This window comes from Bufo gargarizans, chromosome 9 (genome assembly GCF_014858855.1).
Source record: "Bufo gargarizans isolate SCDJY-AF-19 chromosome 9, ASM1485885v1, whole genome shotgun sequence".
Classification (NCBI taxonomy): domain Eukaryota; kingdom Metazoa; phylum Chordata; class Amphibia; order Anura; family Bufonidae; genus Bufo; species Bufo gargarizans.
In genome coordinates, this window is record NC_058088.1 from 190,565,519 (window position 1) to 190,589,720 (window position 24,202).

Here is a 24,202-nt window from a genome sequence, read left to right on the forward strand (position 1 = left end):
ACCGCGGAGCCCGAGCCTAATAGCCCTGACCCTGTTTTTGGTGCAGAACCGCCCAATAATCTGGAATGTGAAGATACCTGAAGCTGAATTTTAAGAAAGTAATTAACTTGGTTAATATTATTATTTATTGATGAAGCGCCCCCCCCCCCCTCCCCCCAGGGGTCAGCAACGTTCGGCACTCCAGCTGTTGTGAAACTACACGTCCCAGCATGCTCCATTCACTTCTATCAGAGTTCTGAGAAGAGCAGAGCAAGTATGCATGCTGGGAGTTGTAGTTTCACAACAGCTGGAGTGCCAGAGGCTGCCTGCCCCTGCACTAGGATATGCCCCTAATGTCTGATAGGTGCGGGTCCCACCTCTGAGACCAGCACCTATGCTTAGAACAGAGCCCTCAAAGTGCGGGAGGGCGCACCGCGCATGCGCAGCCGCCCTCTATTCATTTCCATAGCCGAGTGCTGGTTCGGATATTTCCATAAGCCCGAAAGAAGTTAATGGAGCGGTGGTCACACTTGCGCGGTTAAATGGAACTTCTGAAAACCGTTGGGTGCACTGCTCATTCGAGGCGCGTCCTCCGCAGTTTGTGGCCTCCGTTGTGGGACCCTCACCTTTCAGAAATCGGGGACATATCCTAGCAATATGTCCCCAATGTCCAAGATGGGAATGTTTCTTCGGGTGTTTCTCTTTGAGGTTGATAATGTCGCCCGCAGCGGCCGCGGCTGACGTATGCAAAGTGACTTTTATCTCCTCGGTCATTGATTTGCACTGACGGAATCTGGGCTCTCATAGCTTCTGGGAGTAAAATGGTTAATTATGGACATTTTCCAGACCTTTCTGGCCGGGGTCAGGGTCCATAGGCTCCGGTGGGAGGGAAATTGCAGCTTAATTTGCCTGGTGAGAACAGCCAGGCCCTAGGGTTCCCTTGCACCGCTCTGCCTCTTGCTATTTTCTGACCACACAGCATCCTGTTTGCTGTGATAATGCGGAGAAAGGCTTTATTCACAGAGAGCGAGGGGAAGCGAGGGAGGGGGGGTCCGCTGCTGGGTCTGCATGGCAGGATAAATACATAGAAGGCCGGAGAGAGGTGGCAGATCGGCTGCAGTGTCGTCTCGTCACCAAGCTGGGTGACACAGCATGACCCACGCAGTACTGGAGTGGACGGTGTGAACAGATTTGCTGGGCGATAACTAACCCCGTGGGGGCTCCTCAGGAGTCACCCAGCTTTCTCCAGTCCTGACCGGCACCTCCGCTTCGGCATGCAGTGGTATTCGCCGCACCACATCCCTTGCGGTCACATTTTTCGTATCTGCTGCCAAATTTTGACACCATTTCTGACGCCTTGCAAAGACCATGCCAATTCTGAATATAACTCAAGACAAACTTTTATAGTATTTAGTCCCCCCCCCCCAACATTTAAAAAAAAAAATTAAGACCAGCGCTATGTTATCTATCTAAAAATTTCATACTCCCAAAAAATAAAAAAAATAAAGTGCCAATGAAAATGAGCATGTGGTACTATACTGTATTATACTTTATAATAAATATTACTACTGTACTTTATTATACTACTTTCCTATTTTATACATTTTTCTCTATGATGCTAGTTTATTATATTGTACTAAAACTTTACTATATTATTGTACTTTATTATACTACTTTCCTATATTATACATTGATGTACTATACTTCTTTGCTACTGTATATTATACTATTTTATTACGTAAAACTCTACTATATTATACTACTTTATTAGGCCCTATGCACACAACCGGATCCGATTTTGGAGATCCGCAAAATACAGAGGCAGTCCCGTGTTGCATCCGTATTTTTTGCGGACCTGTTGACTTCAAGTTTAGGCATTTTGCAGACAAGCATAGGACATGTTCTGTCTTTCCGCGGAACGTCATACAGATGCGGAAAGCACACGCGCCATCCATGTACTTTTCGCCTCCGTGTGTTCATTCCGCAGAAAGACAAAACATGTCTGCAAAATGCGGACCACAGACCCATTGAAAGCAATGGGTGCACAAATAACTGTATTGTACGTTAAGCTTTACTATATTATACGGTTACTTTGTATCATACTTTACTATACTTCCTTATATTAGATGACGGTCTCAGTGTGCAGCGTAACTCTGCCTTATCGCACGTAGGTATACAGGGAGCCTTGTAATGGGAGGATTCCCCTAGCAGTGCCATCAGGAGGGCCAAGTCCTTCTTTTGTGGTTTGTGGTAAATTTGGGCCTCTCCCCCCCGCCCCCCCCCCCTCCTCCTTCTTCTTGAAGTGGCACGGAGAGCCAGCGCCTCCTCCCCGTGGGAATTTTTGCTGTGAGCTTGTTCTGGTGGAGGAAAGTTCCCTGTGAGTCAGTGCTGGTTCATTGTGTGAAGACACCTGATCGGGCGGCCAGAGATATGGGGTGTTAGTTATCCCGCTCTCATACCTCGCATTCTCCAGGGCCGCTTCTGGCAGATATTAGATTGCAAGCTTCACGGGTCACTGAGATCTTTTTCAGTTTTACACATGTGAACTATGTTTTCGATATAGCTTGCATTTCGTACTGAATCCATATAACGTGTGTGTCTATCGGGTCGCGTACGTCGTCGCCACCTCATAGACACCGGCCCTCAAGATGCCCATCTGACTCCTATAGAGGGACTGTCCATTTCAAATAGGCAACACTAGCATCTCATACAATTCCTTTAATCTGGCATTTTATTATCCAGAATCCCTCAATCCCTCAAACCCTTCCTTATCTGTTTCTGGAAAAGCTGGGTGACAACGAAAATGGCCGCTATTCCGACTCCCAAGTCTTTTAGGCGTCCGAGCAGCATTAAACATCTCAATGCTCATCTGATAGTCCGCAATGTTTGATAATCCAGCGCCTCATATGGGATTAGGACCCATGCACACCACTGTATCCGTTTTGCGGTCTACATTTTCTGTGGGACCCATTTGCCTCGCGGTGCACATTTTACGGGAAAAGTATGGGAAATGCAAAAATATAGACCGTGTCCGCAAAATGCAGACCGCGGACAACGGGTCTGCAAATAAAATGCGGACGGCACTAGGACCACATCCCCATTTTGCAGATCCGCGATTTGCAGACAGCAAAACGGATGCGGTCATGTGCACAAGGCCTTCAAGGATTCCCGCTGCATGGTCTTTTTATGAGTCCTCCTTTTGCGGTAGAGTGGACACCCAACTTTTCTAGGCGAGCCGCACGGCACTGGTCTCCGCCCTGCTCTCCAAGATACGGGGATGTAATCTGAAAACTACGTGATAGCGGAGAACCCACCCGTCTCCCCTGCTCCGTGGTTTACCTTTTCAACACGTTGACGTGTCTTCCATAGTGATGTCACATGGGCAAAACGTCAGCGTCGGTCACATGACCTAAATACGTATGATGATGATGCGCCTTCACGTCTGGGATGACATGCGGCCCCACCCAAAGCAGCAGTGTATTACAAAGTTCATATGTATTTAGAGTACAATGTTATATTATACTATTACTTTATATTATACTACTGTTTTATACTTTTATATTCTACTGCTGCATTATACCATTTCATATTCTGTACTCTTTTTACTTTTCTATTATACTACAATGCCGTATTATACTATAATCCTGCTATATTGTGCTATACTAGCACTTGCGTTTTATTATTCTATACTATTAGTCTATTATTTTATACTATTATACTACTTTACACTGGGATTATGGTATATACTATACTACTTTGTTATATTACACCTTACCATTATACTTATATTTAATACTACTATGCTGTACTTTACTATTATTTTTTTTACTATGTTACTATATTCTACTATACTATAATACTTTTATGCTATACTAGAAAGTTTTATTGTATTTTTTTATTACTATGTTCTATTATACTATAATACTTTTATGCTATACTACATACTGTACTATTTTTTTTACTATAGTATACTTTTATGCTATACTATTGTTACACTATACTATTATTTTTGACTATATTACTATGTTCTACTGTACTATAATACTTTTATTTTATACTACGCTAGTAAGTTATACTTTATTATTATTTTTTACTATATTGCTTTTGTTCTGCTATGCTGTAATACTTTTATGCTATACTATACTTTTATACTATCTTTCTATTATGTTGTACTATACTATAATACTATTATATTATACCTTAATATACTATCCTATTATTCATATTTTACTACTCCGTTGTATTGCGTTATCCCATCATTTATATGTGGAGGGGCTTTTTGGATTGAGAGGCCCCCTTCAGTCTCATCAGTATAGAATGCCCTGTCTTCTGTCTTGCAGGGGTTGTGCACAGCGCCCCCTGTGGCCGGGGCCCCGCATCCTGAAGGGTTTGTGTGTTTTTGTTCCACCTCAGCAGGGATCGGAAAGAATTCCACAATAAACAGGACGGTGCATTGAACCCTACCTATTCTGTTTAGTGCGGTGACATAGGGGAACACCTGTCTCCTGGGTTATGAGAACCATGCCTGGGATCCGGAGCCTCATCTCACCCACTTGTATACACCTGCCAGCAAGTACTCACCCCTCCCAGGTTAACTCCTTCCTGACGCTCTCATCTCTGGGACTGTCATTAAGGTTCATGCCCATCCTCCAGCTTTCCCACACTCTGTCTCTCTTCTCCCGGCGCTGTCACAGGGCTGTCTCAGGACAGGGGCCCGCACAGCGCCCAGTCATTACACGTAGTGCGCCACTGGAGGGGTTTAATATTTCTGCAATGGGCTTCTACAACATAAGTGCTTCCCCAGACTTCTCAGGCTTGTAGTTTTGGGGCAACTTGGAGCAGGGATGTGGACTATAACTCCCATCATGTCCTGCACCATTCAGCATGAAGCAAGTAATGAAAGTGATTTTACCCTTCCTCTCGATGACTTGCAAACAGTATCCCTGTGAACCCCCCTGAACCAAAAGAGTTAAAAATGTATTCAATATATATTGTAATTAAAGGGCCAGTTCACCTCCGTATTAAAGGGGTTGTCCAGAATTAGAAAAACATGGCTGCTTTCCTCCAAGAACAGCACCACCACTGTCCACAGGTCGTGTCTGGTATTTCAGTTCATCTCTATTGGAGTCGATGGGGCCTAGCTGCAATACCGCACCCAACCTGTGGAAATGGGTGGCGCTGTTTTAATATAATAAAAACCAAATTTATTTGGAATTTATATACCAAAAACTAAAAAAAAAGATTTTTTTTTGAAATGTGCAAAATTCCCAAAATAAAATAAAAAATAGATATTTTTTTGGGGTTCTATAAAATCATTGGCCACCCATTATGCAGGAGGTTTGCACAGTTTATGCATCTGCTAGTTAATTCTGCGTCCATATTAAACAAATTTGTCCACGCGAGTGTGCGTCCACAAGTGCAGCCTCTCGTGACTGGAGTTCATCATGTCAGCCGGGCCTGGGAACAGTGGGACACTAAACGCCGTCTGTAAGGAGATCTCACAGTCTGCAGATGAGGAGAAGGCGAGAGAGCCCTCCTTAACCCCGAGGTCACCGCGCAGACAATGGCCGGCTATTGAAGATCCCAGCTTCCATTTTTTTTTGTCATGCAGATTTTTTTTCTGCCACCCATTGTTGGGAAGTCCCATACCTCCTCCCCGTTTTCTCCCTCTGGACGTTCCTATGGGTGAGAGAAGCCGACTGAATTTTCCCACCGTACCTTTAATTTTGTCCAGTTCCCACAAGAAAAACCGGCGTAGAGGTATGGAAAGTAAGGCGGCTGTCAAATACACGTTACTACTCATTAGTCTCTATATTGCACATTATTATTTTAATTTAATTAAAAATATTTTTTTTTTATTATTATTATTTATTTAATATTACTCAGAAGCCTCTAGATATAGTAAATGGGCAATCAAAAAATTATATATATTACAATAAATATAATATATAAAATAAATAAATAGTTATACAAACAGCCGAGCAATTTATAGATATAATTAATATTTTTTTGTGAAACAAAAGAAATACAAACAGAGGCCAAAAATATATGATTCATATACAAGTTTTTTTTTTTTAGGAAAAGCGTATAATTAAAAAAGATTATCAATATAAATAAAGTATATTAAAACATTATTAGAATTTCTGGCATAAAAAGGAACAAAAATCTATATACATATTTTAATGTTTTTTGAGAATTCGGCCTCATGCCCACGACCGTTGTGTGAATCCACGGCTGTTGTTCCGTTTTCCGTTTTTTTCTGCGGACCCATTGACTTTCAATAGGTCCGTGGAAAAATCTGAAAATGCACCGTTTGGCATCCGCGTCCGTGATCCGTGTTTCCTTGAAAAAAATATGACCTGTCCTATTTTTTTCACGGACAACGGTTCAAGGACCCATTCAAGTCAATGGGTCCGTGAAAAATCACGGATGCACACAAGATTTTCATCCACGTCCGTGATCCGTATCCGTGATCCGTTTTTTCCTATCATTTCAAAGGCAAACTGGACTTAGATTATTTTTTCATGTCCGTGGATCCTCCAAAAATCAAGGAAGACCCACGGAAGATAAAACGGACACTGATCAAGGAACAACGGAAACCGTTTTTGCGGACCGCAAAAAAAAAAGTCCGTGTGCATGAGGCCTTACAGAAAACATTTTATAAAGGTCTCATGCACACGAACGTGTCCATTCCGTGCTTTTTTTTGTGGACTGTATGTGGTACCATTCATTTCAATAGGTCCACAAAAAAAAAACAGAAGTTACTCCGTGTGCATTCCGTTTCCGTATGTCCATTCCGCAAAAAGATAGAACATGTCCTATTATTGTCCGCATAGGACTGTTCTATTAGGGGCCGGCTGTATCGTTCCACAAAATACAGAATGCACACGGACGTCATCCGTATTCTTTGCGGACCGCAAAATAGACAGTCGTGTGCATGAGCCCTAACATTAATATTCTTAGGCTACTTTCACATCAGCATTTTTCACCTTCCAGTTTTGAGATCTGGCAGAGGATGGGGTATGCTCCGTTCAGGATGCCTTCCATTCCGGCAGTATTCCGTTTGGTGACCAGACACAAAACTGCTGCACGCTGCGGCTTTGTATTGCGTCATCGAGAAGGAACAAACCGGATCCGTCACTAAAAACAATCTAAGGGTCCATTCACACTTGCATTAAACTTTTCCAGCATTGAGTTCCGTCCTAGGGACTCAATACCGGAAAAGAACTGATCAGGATTATCCCCAGGCATTCTGAATGGAGAGCGATCCGTTCAGGAGGCATCAGGACGTCTTCAGTTCAGTCATTTTGACTGATCAGGATGGAGATAAAACCGCAGCGTGCTACGGTTTTATCTCCGGCCAAAATTCTGGATCACTTGCTGGCATTATTTTACATGCCGGCTCCAAGTGTTCCGGAAAAACGGATCTGGTTTTGCGGTCTGCGCAGATCTTTTGAAAATGTGAAAAACATAAATTCCGGATCCGTTTTTCCGGATGACAACCGGAGAGACGAATCCGGTATTGCAATGCATTTACGATACGGATACGGATCAGTCTGCTTTTTATGCATTTTATAAAATGTTATACAAAAATAAACAAATACAATGTTTCCAACTTGAATAGTATGGCTTCCGTGTGCGCCCTGAGCTCTGCTGCATGGAGATTACATCTTCTGTGTGACAAGCGGAAGCTTGTTCCCAGGCTACATTAACATGTGTGACAGGAAGATTCTCCAGTCACACCCAGCCTTCCTGTGAATCTGTCACCAAGAATCACTTTGTCACGCTCCTCCGTAAATCACAGCCTCCAGTCGGCTCATCCTGAATGCTTTCACTTATAGCAAAGCTGTGGAAGTAGAAATCCCTCCCTGTCATAGGAAATATATATGTAATTGCTTTTATGTCATTTAAATTAGAAATGACAACATTCTATATCTAAAATATCAGGCACGATAATCTGTTTCTAAAAAAAGCTAGAACCGGCCCTGTGCCTCACATGGATCCCGAGGTCTCCCAATTGCTCTGCTACATTTATTTCCAGCTGGCAGCTCAGAGGGCACGTCCTTTCTGGTGCAGCTCAGAGGGCACGTCCTTTCTGCTGAAGATCAGAGGGCACGTCCTTTCTGCTGAAGCTCAGAGGGCACGTCCTTTCTGCTGAAGCTCAGAGGGCACGTCCTTTCTGCTGAAGCTCAGAGGGCACGTCCTTTCTGCTGAAGCTCAGAGGGCACGTCCTTTCTGCTGAAGCTCAGAGGGCACGTCCTTTCTGCTGAAGCTCAGAGGGCACGTCCTTTCTGCTGAAGCTCAGAGGGCACGTCCTTTCTGCTGAAGCTCAGAGGGCACGTCCTTTCTGCTGAAGCTCAGAGGGCACGTCCTTTCTGCTGAAGCTCAGAGGGCACGTCCTTTCTGCTGAAGCTCAGAGGGCACGTCCTTTCTGCTGAAGCTCAGAGGGCACGTCCTTTCTGCTGAAGCTCAGAGGGCACGTCCTTTCTGCTGAAGCTCAGAGGGCACGTCCTTTCTGCTGAAGCTCAGAGGGCACGTCCTTTCTGCTGAAGCTCAGAGGGCACGTCCTTTCTGCTGAAGCTCAGGAGGCAATTGAAGGATGGAGCTTACATAACATGTAATTTAAAATTTAGTATAGCCGCTGAGCTATTCAGTAAAATGTATCTGTATGGCGCCACCTGCTGTTTGTTATTGTCCTTACATTTTTTTTTTTGTCCTTCTCACTAAGCTGGTCGCACATGCTCAGTTTAAATCTGCAATTGCCATCAGACACGTTGTGTTAGAAGCTGTGCCAGTTAGGGGCTCGTTCACACGACCGTTGGTGTCCCGTTTCCATATTGCGGACCGCATTTGCACCGTTTCGTTGTCATTCCGCATCACGGATGCGGACTCATTCATTTCAATAGGTCCGCAAATCCGGAGATGCGGAACGGAAGCACAGAACGGAACACTACGGAGTGCTTTCTGGGGGTTCCGTTCTGTGCCTCCGCACCGCAAAAAGATAGAACATGCGCTATCTTTTTGCGGAACGGAGGGAGCGCGGACTCATTCAGGTGAATGGGTCTGCGATCCCCATGCGCCTGCCCCACGGAAGGTGCCTGTGCATTACGGACCGCAATTTGCGGTTCACAGCAGGGGACACCAACGGTTGTGTGAACGAGCCCTTATACAGAGATAGAGAGCTGCAGCAGAAAGGACACACCCTATGTGCCACCAGGCTGAAGATAATCTAGCGAAGCAGTGAATGGGGATATCTCTGGATCCATGTGAGGTATAGGGCTAGTTCTAGGTTTGTCAGAAAGGTATTGTCATGTACTATTTAATGGCATCGTCCCTTTTCACGGGCAGACGATCAGGCGTATGTTTGCAGCTTCCCAGTGTAGTGATGCCCAGGGCTTAGCCGACTGATTGTTGGGCACTCGTGCCAATGAGGGCAATGTTTGTTAGAGCCACCAAGTGGACATTGAACTTAATTTTTCAGGCTGGTGTGTAGAGGGGAATCGGAAGAGGTCGCTGCCATGATGTCACTACTTGAATTGGGTGCCGTCCCTTCTTTTTCGTATTTACGTATTGCCATCACCCTAAAAAACGAGGGCACTGCTCTCATGAATGTGTACGTCACGGCTGGAGCCAATGATTGACCAGCACAGGGCATCAGAAAAGGCATGATGTCTGCCAGTCCCAATACTCTGCTGTGCCGATCCATTCAAGTAAATGACGCCACGCAGGTGGAGGCCCCTCTGTGCAGGCGAAAACTGCGCAGCGCTAGTTCTGCTTCATTCTGAGAACTCCAGCCGTTCTTTAATCTCAGGGCCGCTTCCTTTTTGCAATGGTCTGATAGATTGAAGGGGTTGTTCCAGGATTAGAAAAACATGAATGCGTCTTCCAGAAATAGCACCTGTCCATGGGTGGTGTCCGGTATTACTGCTGAGCTGCAGTACCGAGTACTACCTGTAGACAGGTGTGGTGCTGTTTTGAAAGAAAACCCTTTAAGGTGACCATAGGCCAACAGCTGTTTCTCCCTACCTCCCCCCTACACATGCACTCTCAGCTCGACTGAGCATGCATGCATTCTCAGTGGGGAAAAGGCCACCGGAGAACAAAGGATCGGGCATATTAAAATCCGACATGCCCAATCCTCTTTTTCTCCGACATCTGCCATCGGAGGGTTTGGCCTGGTTTGCCCTCATGTGTAGGACAGCCATATATTTAAAGGGAAATCCACCATGATAAATACATTTGTTACATTGCCATCAGTGACGACGGCCCTCTTGTAAGGTTGTCATAGCTCCGGCCCAGCTCGGTATTGTTTAAGGTCCTGACCTATAACATATCTGAGTAATTAAAGGATTACTCCATCCTAAACAATTCTCGCTGCTTAATTCTCAAGGTCCATGGCCTGCAGTCCTCAGACTCCAGCCACCTGCCCATCTCTCCGCATCAGTGCAGGTAAGGCCTACCAGCCGCAGGTCTTACCTAAATTGGATACGTGGTAGCAAACCCTCAGCTGTGAGAAGAATGTGATCATGCAAGGCATTTCAGGTAGCAAGCAGAGATCTTGAAATTGAAAGCGTTTAGAAAAAAAAAAAATATATATATATATATTAAAAATGTGGTCAACTTTTTGCGGTTGTCAGACTTTCCCCTGGGGGGGATGCACGTGGTGAAATAATAAAAGAAATATCACTTACCCGTTTATACCCCCCCCCCCCCGGCTTCTGTATACTTGGCAGCAGCGATGGCCGTATACCAACGTGACCGCTGCAGCCAGTCATTGACCTCGCCTATACCGCCGCATTGATCACCTGGATCTCACACTCGTGTTTTGGCTTTCCGTTTGTGAGATCCGTTCAGGGCTCTCACAAGCGTCCAAAATGCATTCTGAATGGAAAAGGATCCGCTCAGAATGCATCAGTTTGCCTCCGTTCCGCTCTGGAGGCTGCTTGCAGCGTTTTGGTGTCCGTCTGATGTTCTGACGCACAATGCAAGTCAATGGGGACGGATCCGTTTTCCATGACACAATCTGGCACAATAGAAAACGGATCCGTCCTCCATTGACTTTCAATGGTGTTCGACTGATCCGTCTTGGCTATGTTAAGGATAATACAAACGGATCCGTTCTGAACGGATGCAGACGGATGTATTGTCTGAACGGATCCGTCATGCACAAAACGCGAGTGTGAAAGTAGCCTAGCGGTGAGGGAATATACTGGGGTAAGTGGCACTTTTCTAATTATTTTATCGCAACCCCTAATATTGTAATAGGATTTGTGTTTCCAATCTTTATCATTTTCAAGATCTCTGCTTGCTGGGAACAATGACTATTTACAGCCAGAGGGTAAAAATTCCTGTTGGGATCACATTCTTCTCACAGCTAAAGGCTTGATACATTGTATCCAATCCTGGCAATCCTGATACATTGTAGCTGAGAAGTTTGCACTTTGCTCCCCCTTGGGCAATTTTTGCATGAATTTGACGACCCGGAAACCCCTTGTGTAAATCCAGTTAGAGTTGTTTGTGTAAGCCGGGGGACAGTAGCTCCGTCTGGGGCTGGATGACCACTAGTGATTTATGGCCGTGGTCAGGGTAGAGCATTTTGCAGGGGGGGGGGGGGGGATGACGGACAGCCCTCAGGCCTGAGTTCTGTGTTTGCATCTGTTTACCCACATTTGTTTGTTGGCTCCTGTGTAGAACAGCGGCGCCTGCTCCTGGAGCTGACGCTTATCTGCCTTGCTAAGATTCTTCTAAATAGGGTCTGGGCTGGTGATTTCCAACCTGTGGCTGTTGCAAAACTTCAACTCCCACAACATGCCCTGACAGCTGAAGGATGGGAGTTGTAGTTGTTGGGGAGCACAGACCAAAGCTATGGGACAACGTCCTCCTCTTCCTCAGACACCTCACTGCTCCACTTTACTAGACAGATTTGCACTTGAAAGCCTCTTTCACACGAGCGGGTTTTCCGTCCAGTTGCAATGCGTGAAGCAAACGCACAGCATTCAAACTGAATCCTGACCCGTTCATTTCTATGGGTCTGTGCACCTGTTTTTCACGCGTCATTTCTGCGTTCAGGAAAAATCACAGCACGTTCTATATTCAGCTTTTTCCACACAGCTCTGCTTCTATAGAAGTGAATGGGGCTTCAGTGAAAAACGGAAGGCATCCGGATACAATGCGTTTTTTAATGATGGTTGCTAGGAGATGTAGATTGTTATTCTTTTCACGTGCATCAAAAACGGATTGCACCCACACGGAAAAAACTAAAACACTGAATGCAATCGCAGACAGAACTGACTGAACTTGCGTACAAAACCATCCGTTTTTTTCGGGAACAGACCCTAAGAGAATCCGTATCGCTCTTGTGAAGCTCTGCTTGCTGTATTGGCCATATGGGCAGTCACCCAGCTTTCCTAGAACCAGATACGTAGCCAAAAAAGAAGCAACTACAATTAAACTTAGAGCTCATGCACACGTCCGTGTTTTTTTAACACATTTTTTGCAGGTCGGATCTGGACCCATTCACTTAAATGGGGCCGCAAAAGATGTCCGCATCCGTATGTCCGTTCTGTGGCACCCGCAGAAAAATAGAACATGTCCTATTCTTGTCCGTTTTACGGACAAGGATAGGACTGTTCTATTATGGGCCGGACGTTCCCTTCCCAAAATGTGGATCCGCAGTTTTTGGGCCACAAAAACTGCTAAGACTGTGTTCATGAGGCCCTACTGGGGGGGATGAGTTATCAAGGGACTCGCCTTGTCATAAATTAGCCGAATATTACGGCAGTGTAGGAGGGAATCTAAGACCAGCGTAAAAAAGCGGTCTTTGTAAATGACCCCCACTGACTTTTTTAAAATTGTATTTATGGGTTAAATGGCCATTTAAATCCCGCTCCCTCTAAATCAAGGTGGCGCTAAAATTAGTTGCCTATTTGCCCGATGTAATTGACGCTGCGAGACGAGGTTTGGGACTCCTTTCAAGAGCTTCATTGTGTGACCTGAAGGGATCAAAGCTCAGGTGGTGATGTGATGTGAGAACGCGCCGCCTCAGGTTTTCACACCCAGACTGGCAGCATTGTTGAGAGATCCACCAGGAATTTACGGGAAAATTAACGTGTAGGAATGAAAAGGCTGCGCTGTGGAAAAGAAACAAAACTTTCATGTTTGAATCTGATTGCAATCATCTTCCCATGAACGGGTGAGGTCAATGAGGGAATGTTTACTGACATTTTTGGTATTCAGTCTAGTGTCACAGCTGATAAGATCTAAGGGGCAGATAATGCACATAGAATAAGGTCTCTGGGGAGGTCATGTGTGTCCACAAAAGCTCCAGGGACAAGTAATGCAATGCAGACTATTACTTCCCATATGTCCACCCTTCAGACCCCATATCACAATTTACATATAGAAGTAACCTACATATACAATCTGACTTGTACTCCAGAGCTGCACTCACTATTCTGCTGGTGCAGTCACTGTGTACATACATTACATTACTTATCCTGTACTGATCCTGAGTTACATCCTGTATTATACTCCAGAGCTGCACTCACTGTGTACATACATTACATTACTTATCATGTACTGATCCTGAGTTACATCCTGTATTATACTCCAGAGCTGCACTCACTATTCTGCTGGTGGAGTCACTGTGTACATACATTACTTATCCTGTGCTGATCCTGAGTTACATCCTGTATTATACTCCAGAGCTGCACTCACTGTTCTGCTGGTGCAGTCACTGTGTACATACATTACTTATCCTGTGCTGATCCTGAGTTACATCCTGTATTATACTCCAGAGCTGCACTCACTATTCTGCTGGTGCAGTCACTGTGTACATACATTACTTATCCTGTGCTGATCCTGAGTTACATCCTGTATTATACTCCAGAGCTGCACTCACTATTCTGCTCGTGCAGTCACTGTGTACATACATTACTTATCCTGTACTGATCCTGAGTTACATCCTGTATTATACTCCAGAGCTGCACTCACTGTTCTGCTGGTGCAGTCACTGTGTACATACATTACTTATCCTGTACTGATCCTGAGTTACATCCTGCATTATACTCCAGAGCAGCACTCACTATTCTGCTGGTCCAGTCACTGTGTACATACATTACTTATCCTGTACTGACCCTGAGTTACATCCTGTATTATACTCCAGAGCTGCACTCACTATTCTGCTGGTGGAGTCACTGTGTACATACATTACTTATCCTGTACTGATCCTGAGTTACATCCTGTATTATACTCCAGAGCTGCACTCACTATTCTGCTGGTGCAGTCACTGTGTACATACATTACTTATCCTGTACTGATCCTGAGTTACATCCTGCATTATACTCCAGAGCTGCACTCACTGTTCTGCTGGTGCAGTCACTGTACATACATTACATTACTGAAGCAGCTGTCAGTAAATGTAATATCTGCTTTTATCTGCCAGGGATAATTTGACTGGAAGTAGTATAATTTTGCGGCATTTATTTAAATGCAAAATGAAATCTGATGATTGGTTACTGTCCTGTTCCAGTTTTTTGTATTGTTGGGGGGGGGGGGCACAGTTTTTTTCCCTAAATTTCCTATTATTTGACAGATATGTTCCGAGCAATTGGCATTCCTTCTTTAGGAACTGTGGCCGCCATAGAGACGCTGGGTTCAGCAGGGACGCCGTGCGCAGCGCCTCTTCTCTAGGCCATTGTTACTGGAGGAGTGAGCAGAGCGGTATTGTCCCGAGGTCACGTCTCCATAGGGGGTGAGGGCCTTAGAATACCTAGTGCGAGGCTTTCATGAAAACCAGTCCTGGATTTCCATTCCATACCACCCCCGAGTCGTCTCTGACAACTTTCTTTTACCATAAGCATAAAAAGAAACATAAATCCAATATAATCCCCCCCCCCCCCCCCCCCCCCCCCCCCCCCCCCGCAGTGTATACGGGGTCACTTGTAAGGACCTGATCTGGCAGCAAAAATTGGAGGTCTGCCATGTAGGGTGCAGATTGCAATGTCAGGGGGCCCTAAAATGTTATCAAAATAGGGCCCTTGCTAGTAATTGAAAAGCCTGGTGTCGGTAGAATAGAAGTAAAAAATGTACGTGCCCCCACCCCCAACAAGGACCCCATAATAGGCACCACGATTTGATTTTTGCTTTTTACCACCAGGGCGGCGCTGTTAGACATTTCATAGGTACGGTATATATAAAAAGCTAACATCGGTAAGGTTCTGCGAGCCTATGTACGTTGGGTGCCCTTTAAGTGTACATGCCGCGATTGTACGTGACTTTCCTTCGCAGTGAAGGTCATCTCACTCCGCCACGCCGTCTCCACCCCTCCGATAAAACTGTTGATCAGGGCTATGGATGCTTTACACTGTATACACAAACCAGTCTGACGAGGGCAGCGCACATGCAGCATTCACACTGGAATTTTTGCAAACCTGCTTAACCCTTCCTCTGACTGGTACGTCGTATCGGGGAGTGATGGCCTCAGCAGCGCACGTGGTTCTGGTCTCTGCAGATATGATGTAGGGCCCTTATTTTCACGCCGCCCTTATTTTCAGCTCCCCTCCAAGCCCTCAGGGCCATACAGTGTGAATACTTGACCACCCGGAATTCAATCTGACCTTCCTGGGAATTGTACTGGGCTGGGAAGTTAACTCTAACCTTGCCACCCTCCCCTGGAAGAGACCTGGCAAAAAGCACATGGACAAATGGCTCACGATCCAAGACTGGATCCTGGTGCACTCTCGATGAGCAGTTTTGCACATCCCATCCTTTAGAATAGCAGTACTGCCAGTGCATGACATCACACTTCCATGTGTGATGTCATCTGACCCCATGCAAAGGCAATATCGTGTGACACCAGCATCAATGGCGCAGAGTGGTGGGCAGATCAGTTGCCACCATAGCTATTCATAGTCGCTCTCCCCTTAAAGGGGTTGTCTGGTTTAGACAGCCATTACCCCCACCACTGACAAGCCGACGGCTGTTATCAATAGTGGGCCAAGTCAGGTCCTTTAAGGCCTACTGCCCCAATTCATAGCTAGTAGTCCTATGCGCTGGTGCATCATGGGACGCTTTACAGGATCGCGCAAGAAGCGGTGACCTGCATACGAGATACTTGAACGTCCCTTAAGGAGAGGAGACGGATGACAGAGTAGATGATTGGGGCCAAGCCCTAGAACATTGTGCAGGCAAAGTGTAAATCCCTGCCGTCTCCCGAGGCGCCCTGCTCCCTGCCTAAACGGGCCGGCCGCTCCATGTGTATCTCATTTCCAGCAGATCCTGGAATCCGGAGCGTGCGCCGGAGATTTGGCTCGCATCCTGGGTTTAAACGGTGCTGTGGGGTGTTTATGATGGAATTAAGGCCGCTGCTTCCTTTAATTTGAGAAAATAATTCATCCTCCAGACAGAATTCATCCACTCCGTGCGTAGGTGAAGACGCGGGGCGGTCCGGTCACGCAGACGACCTAATCCTCACACTTCGTAACGTCCGTGCAAATGAGGCTGTGCCCTACGGGGACCGCGACCTTAGGAGGAAGATCTGTACCTAGCAAAGGGGCTTCATTGCTTTGGACTGTAGAGCTGCAGAGGCTGGCACGGGTTGGTGGAGGTCTAAGGAACACACCCAGAGCAGTGCCCACCTGTGCCACATAAGAGGGCAGGACTTCACTAAATGCTATGTGATGGTTTGAGGTTGAAAGATGGTATTTACCGTATTTTGCAAAAGGTGTGGTCCTCTTACAAGTCACCATTCACTAGAGCGAAGAGGTGCATCCAATATGATTTGGAGGACACCCTAGGACACTAGGGGTACTAGGTCCAGGCCCCCACTTATGAAAGCATGGGTCACAGCAAAGTGCCCCCATAATTGTGCAATTGAATCATTCACTAAAACGTGACCACCTTGCAGTTCCTCAAATTGTGCAAAAATTCAATTTGGGTCTGGATGCAGCCACTTTGCGCTGGTTCTCTCGACCTGGTCTTAGGGGGTTGCATTTTGAGCGGTTTTCTAATTCTTCCCGAATTCATTACTGTAATCCCTGTTTCTGCAGAATGTGATTTCCCGGGAAGGTTGTTATTGCATGGTTCCCTGCTACAAGGGTCCACGTCCTGATAATATCATTAGGGAGGATTTGCAGTAATAAGGACAGAGACAAGGGTCACATCTTGGCAGTAGACACGTCCATTAGTGACAGTCACTTATTTCAAAGGCATTTCAGGACTCAGCAGAGGACAAATGTCTGGAGTCAGAGCCGCTGTGATTTTCCCACTGACCTCCCTCTCCTCTTCCCACTGGGGCTTAGCAAATTGCTGCCAATTATATGTCCTGGCCTTCCTTCTGCTCTACACCTGTCCGCTTCCCAGTGTCAATTTGGCTACAATATGTTCCAAAGGAAGCAAAGCCACCAAAATGGCCAAATGCTGCCCCATTATAGAGTGTGGCATCGGCGTGTGAGCTCACTTTGATGAACCATTTGCTAGAACAGGACACAAAATGGAGAGATGTGTGGATTGTAGCAGTGTGAACGGGCTGTAAATGAGCTCATTAGTGAGGCTTCAAAGGGGAGCCTTCCCCAACGTAAGGATACGAAATGTGCTGAAGATTACCGCTGCTGGGGTTCAGTGACACCGGGGTATCACATGCTGACACTTGGGGTACAGGATAATGACACCCTAACACTTGGGGTGCAGGATAATGACACGGTGACACTCGGGGTACAGGACAATGACACGCTGACACTTGGGGTGCAGGATAATGACACTGACACTCGGGGTACAGGATAATGACACGGTGACACTTGGGGTGCAGGATAATGACACGGTGACACTCTGGGTACAGGATAATGACACCCTGACACTCGGGGTACAGGATAATGACACCCTGATACTCGGGGTACAGGATAATGACACCCTGACACTCGGGGTACAGGATAATGACACCCTGACACTCGGGGTACAGGATAATGACACCCTGACACTCGGGGTACAGGATAATGACACTTGGGGTACAGGATAATGACACGCTGACACTTGAGGTACAGGATAATGACGCTGACACTCGGGGTACAGGATAATGACACTGACACTTGGGGTACAGGATAATGACACTGACACTTGGGGTACAGGATAATGACACTGACACTCGAGGTACAGGATAATGACACTGACACTCGGGGTGCAGGATAATGACGCTGACACTCGGGGTACAGGATAATGACGCTGACACTTGGGGGTACAGGATAATGACACTGACACTCGGGGTACACGATAATTACACTGACACTCGGGGTACAGGACGATGACGCTGACACTCGGGGTGCAGGATAATGACACTGACACTCGGGGTGCAGGATAATGACACTGACACTCGGGGTACAGGATAATGACACTGACACTCGGGGTACAGGACGATGACGCTGACACTCGGGGTGCAGGATAATGACACTGACACTCGGGGTACAGGACGATGACGCTGACACTCGGGGTGCAGGATAATGACACTGACACTCGGGGTGCAGGATAATGACACTGACACTCGGGGTACAGGACGATGACGCTGACACTCGGGGTGCAGGATAATGACACTGACACTCGGGGTACAGGACGATGACGCTGACACTCGGGGTGCAGGATAATGACACTGACACTCGGGGTGCAGGATAATGACACTGACACTCGGGGTGCAGGATAATGACACTGACACTCGGGGTGCAGGATAATGACACTGACACTCGGGGTACAGGACGATGACGCTGACACTCGGGGTGCAGGATAATGACACTGACACTCGGGGTGCAGGATAATGACACTGACACTCGGGGTACAGGATAATGACACTGACACTTGGGGTACAGGATAATGACGCTGACACTCGGGGTACAGGACGATGACGCTGACACTCGGGGTGCAGCATAATGACGCTGACACTCGGGGTACAGGATAATGACGCTGACACTCGGGTACAGGATAATGACGCTGACACTCGGGGTACAGGATAATGACGCTGACACTCGGGGTACAGGATAATGACACTGACACTCGGGGTACAGGATAATGACACTGACACTTGGGGTACAGGATAATGACGCTGACACTTGGGGTACAGGATAATGACGCTGACACTTGGGGTACAGGATAATGACGCTGACCCTCGGGGTACAGGATAATGACGCTGACACTCGGGGTACAGGATAATGACGCTGACCCTCGGGGTACAGGATAATGACGCTGACCCTCGGGGTACAGGATAATGACGCGCTGACACTCGGGGTACAGGATAATGACGCGCTGACACTCGGGGTACAGGATAATGACTCTGACACTCGGGGTACAGGATAATGACTCTGACACTCGGGGTACAGGATAATGACGCTGACACTCGGGGTACAGGATAATGACACTGACACCCCAGCCTTAGACTCTGGCACTGTTGTTGCCCTCTCCCCCATTGCATGTTTGCTTCCCCCTCCTCATGCTTGTGATGTCTATAGGGGATGGAGATAAGCGGCTGCCAGATTCCTCTCCTGACGCTTGTCTCCCGGTGCTATCTTACTATCTGCATACAGTTCATCTACAATCCCAGGATGTCTGTGGGTCTGAAGCCCCATTAGCTGCTCAATGTGAGAAAGTGCAGAGAAGAAGTTACTTCCTAATAAAGGGTAATGAAGTCCTATTTCTCACACCCCAGAGGTTGGGGGGGGCAGCACTTAACACCTTTTCCCTGGGAACTTCTCTCTTCTTCCAAGTCCCTTTGTTTGTTTGGTGACTGGCAGAAATACAGTAGGGCATTTCAGAGACTTTTGAGCCCCCCCCCCCCTTCCTTCTCCATTAACTCATTCAGGACAGAGGGGGATTGGACCCGGCAGTGTGTAGAGTGGACTGAATGACCCCCCGGAGACGCACATTGGGGGGGCACAGCAGGAGGGTGTCCTGGGAATCCCACCTCAGTTCTTCATATTCAGGGTCCTTTAAGAGAATATACCCCCCTTCCCCAAATATCAGGAACCTAGGTGACCACCAGTATAGCAAGCATTACAACCCCCACAGTGGGTCATCACTCATCTTTAGTCAGCGCATGCTGGGAGTTGTAGTTTTGCAACAGCTGGAGGTCCGCAGGTTGAAGACAGGGGAATGATTTGGATTGGATCCTTCCTGACATTAGCACGATGAGATTGCGCTCATGGATTTACCCTGACGGATGCGGCAGCCAGCCTTACTGCCGTCTTTCCTGCCCTTGGAATTGTTAATGGAGTCCCACACCTCCAGCTCTGCACATTCCTGTGTGCGGCTCACGCCCTCGCTCCGGCCACCAGAACACCCCTCGTGCTGCCTCCCGCTTCTGCTGGGGGAACCGGTTTTTCTTAGTGAGCCCTTTGTTCCCTACTGAGCTGGATTTGTGAGTGCAGGGCTACCTCTGATTTCCTCTTCTCACGCTTTCTATATCCGTCTAAGTATAGTAGGGCTAAGTATATCGCCAGTATCACCAGTATATCTCCAGGGAAGCCGTACCTGTCACCGTGCACTGGGGAGAATCCGGCGGAGACTTTATAGTCTCATTGGGTCCTACTGCATCTCCCCTTTAATAGTTAAAAAAGACAATTTGGAGGACTCATTACTTACAATTTATATCAGCTCCTTGAAAAGCTGGGTGACAACTAGAGATGAGCGAATCGACTTTGTGTCGCGAGATTTCGGATAATAACTTCATAAATTAATTTGTACTGTAATAAACCATTTCCCGAACTCAGGTTCGTGGTACCTTGGAACCGAACCCGAGTTCGGGAAGTGTTATTTTACAGTACAAAAGAATTTATGAAGTTATTATCCGAAGTCTCGCGACACTTCGCAAAGCAATACCTTCGGCTCATCAGAGCCAATACATTCTAATACTGTACAGAGCTCCTGCCCCGTACAGTATTAGAATGAAATTTTATGTGAATCGCTCATCCCTAGTGACAAGCATTATAGCCATTACTAGAACTCCTACATAGTCCACACACCGCTTTCCCAGACGACCCAGTGGTCTACCTACTTTTAAGGCCTCATGCACGCGAACGTAGGCCGTCCGTGCCCGTATTGCGGACCACAAACGGCTGGTTTGCAATATATGGGCACTGGCCGTGTGTACTCCGTGTCAAGGATGCGGACCCATTGACTTGAGTGGGTCCGAGATCTGCAAAATATGGTCCCCATGTACGTACACAGTGACTCCACCAGCAGAATAGTGAGTGCAGCTCTGCAGTATAATACAGGATGTAACTCAGGATCAGTACAGGATAAGTAATGTATATACACAGTGACTGCACCAGCAGAATAGTGAGTGCAGCTCTGGAGTATAATACAGGATGTAACTCAGGATCAGTACAGGATAAGTAATGTATGTACACAGTGACTCCACCAGCAGAATAGTGAGTGCAGCTCTGCAGTATAATACAGGATGTAACTCAGGATCAGTACAGGATAAGTAATGTATAGTACACAGTGACTGCACCAGCAGAATAGTGAGTGCAGCTCTGGAGTATAATACAGGATGTAACTCAGGATCAGTACAGGATAAGTAATGTATGTACACAGTGACTGCACCAGCAGAATAGTGAGTGCAGCTCTGGAGTATAATACTGGATGTAACTCAGGATCAGTACAGGATAAGTAATGTATATACACAGTGATTGCACCAGCAGAATAGTGAGTGCAGCTCTGGAGTATACAGGATGTACTCAGGATCAGTACAGGATAAGTAATGTATGTACACAGTGACTCCACCAGCAGAATAGTGAGTGCAGCTCTGGAGTATAATACAGGATGTAACTCAAGATCAGTACAGGATAAGTAATGTATGTACACAGTGAGTGCACCAGCAGAATGGCGAGTGCAACTCTGGAGTATAATACAGGATGTAACTCAGGATCAGTACAGGATAAGTAATGTATGTACACAGTGACTGCACCAGCAGAATAGTGAGTGCAGCTCTGGAGTATAATACTGGATGTAACTCAGGATCAGTACAGGATAAGGAATGTATGTACACAGTGACTGCACCAGCAGAACAGTGACTGCAGCTCTGGAGTATAATACAGGATGTAACTCAGGATCAGTACAGGATAAGTAATGTATGTACACAGTGACTGCACCAGCAGAATAGTGAGTGCAGCTCTGGAGTATAATACTGGATGTAACTCAGGATCAGTACAGGATAAGGAATGTATGTACACAGTGACTGCACCAGCAGAATAGTGAGTGCAGCTCTGGAGTATAATACAGGATGTAACTCAGGATCAGTACAGGATAAGTAATGTATGTACACAGTGACTGCACCAGCAGAATAGTGAGTGCAGCTCTGGAGTATAATACTGGATGTAACTCAGGATCAGTACAGGATAAGGAATGTATGTACACAGTGACTGCACCAGCAGAATAGTGAGTGCAGCTCTGGAGTATAATACAGGATGTAACTCAGGATCAGTACAGGATAAGTAATGTATGTACACAGTGACTGCACCAGCAGAATAGTGAGTGCAGCTCTGGAGTATAATACTGGATGTAACTCAGGATCAGTACAGGATAAGGAATGTATGTACACAGTGACTGCACCAGCAGAATAGTGAGTGCAGCTCCTGAGTACAATACAGGATTAGTAATGTACGTACACAGTGATTCCACCATCGCTATTTGTGTAGATTGTCTTCATACACTGCTGATCAGAGGTGAATATACCCATTTTGACGTCTTTACTGCCCTATTGCCTCCCTTGTCATCATCGGTAACGCTCCTGTGATGAGGCCGCACCCTGGGGAGCAAAATGAAACCTAATAATTTATACAATGACAGTTCTCTTTGTGTAAATGAAGGGTAATGAATGATGTAATAATGCTCAAATGTTGCAATATTTACCTGACATGAATACAAATCCTATACAACCATATATCATAGTTACTAACTTGCTGACCATGTGCTATTGACTCTTGTCTGCTGAGCTGTGTATCTAAGCTCATCCAGTGTGATACTGCGTCCTCCGCACCGCATCCGTTAATCTAGCTGCTGGTGAAGTCGTGCCTTCCTGCTCTTTTTGATGTCTGGTTTGTGCTTTTTTACAGGTGTGTAATTGTAACAAGTACCTGCACATTTCCCGGGACAAGATGATGCAGCTCATGAGACTCCGTGACTACCTGCAGGAAGTCCGAGAGACACAAGGTGAGGGGAGACTGACCACTGACCTGCCCCCCAGAACATCAGTGGAAAGGGTTTGTACACTTTTGGCACCAATGCTCTGGGACCCGCTCCTATCTCCAGAATGGAACCCCCGATTTGAGCAGAGAGCAGACGTGCCTGCACGGCCACCCTCCATTCTCTGCGCTGAAGCTCCAATGGCAATGAATGGAGAGCACGTCGCTCGTCCACAATGTGCTGTCCTTTGCTTCAGGGGCCCTGTTCTTTAGATAGGCGCGGCTCCGACCTCTGGGACCTGCTCCTGACATTTAATGGCATATCGCTTGGAATGGTAGCCGGACAACCAGTTTAAGGGCTCATTTAGACAACCGTATCCATTTTGCAGTCCGCAAAACACAGATACCAGCCGTGTGCATTCTGCATTTTGTGGAACGGCCGCCCTACGATAGAAATGCCTATAAGAATAAGGCGCGTTTTATCTTTTTTGCGGGGCCGCGGAACGGAAGTACGGACGCGCTTTGTGGAAAGCTGGGTGATGGGTAGAGCGCGGTGTCCTGGCAGGACATGAAAGGGTGCTGGGAGATCACACCTGTCCTCAGGTTCTTTTTCCTGGCTCTGCTTTGTTTATTCAGTCTGCAAGTAAGTGTGAGAAAGCTGGGCGTTTGCCTGGCAGTGAGGGTGTGTCCTCCGTCTCTCCAGTTTCCCATCACCCCCCCCCCCCTACCCCCTTCCTCCTTCTGCGCCACTCTGTTATTACCCTGTCTTCTCACCGACCAAGGTGAAAACAGGCAATTTCCTTGAGGAATTGCTGGTGTGCAGCATGAAAGGCAGAGAGATAAGACATGCAATAAAGATGATGGTTTGACCTTCGCTCCATCCCGCTGGTTTGTGCACTATGGAGCCATGCTGGTTTGGGTTGGGTTGTAGAGGGCAATCGCATATCTGTAAAGTGCACCTACCTGGGGTTCCAGCTTAGATTAGAACATAATATAACTTTTATTATCTAAAATAGAACAAATGCAGCAAATTTGCTAATTATTTTGACAAAAAGAAACAATCT

The 24,202-nt window shown here is 46.5% G+C and overlaps 1 protein-coding gene across 3 annotated transcripts in view; it reads left to right on the plus strand.

Annotated features, from left to right (window-relative positions):
• The window catches only part of EXD3 (exonuclease 3'-5' domain containing 3), a 143,730-nt gene that overhangs the window by 111,762 nt on the left and 7,766 nt on the right, over positions 1 to 24,202 (plus strand). For all 3 annotated transcript variants that reach the window (XM_044305821.1, XM_044305822.1, XM_044305823.1), the window contains one exon: positions 23,070 to 23,166. In XM_044305821.1, coding sequence (XP_044161756.1) covers positions 23,070 to 23,166 — 97 coding nt within the window. The remainder of the gene's footprint in view (positions 1 to 23,069; positions 23,167 to 24,202) is intronic.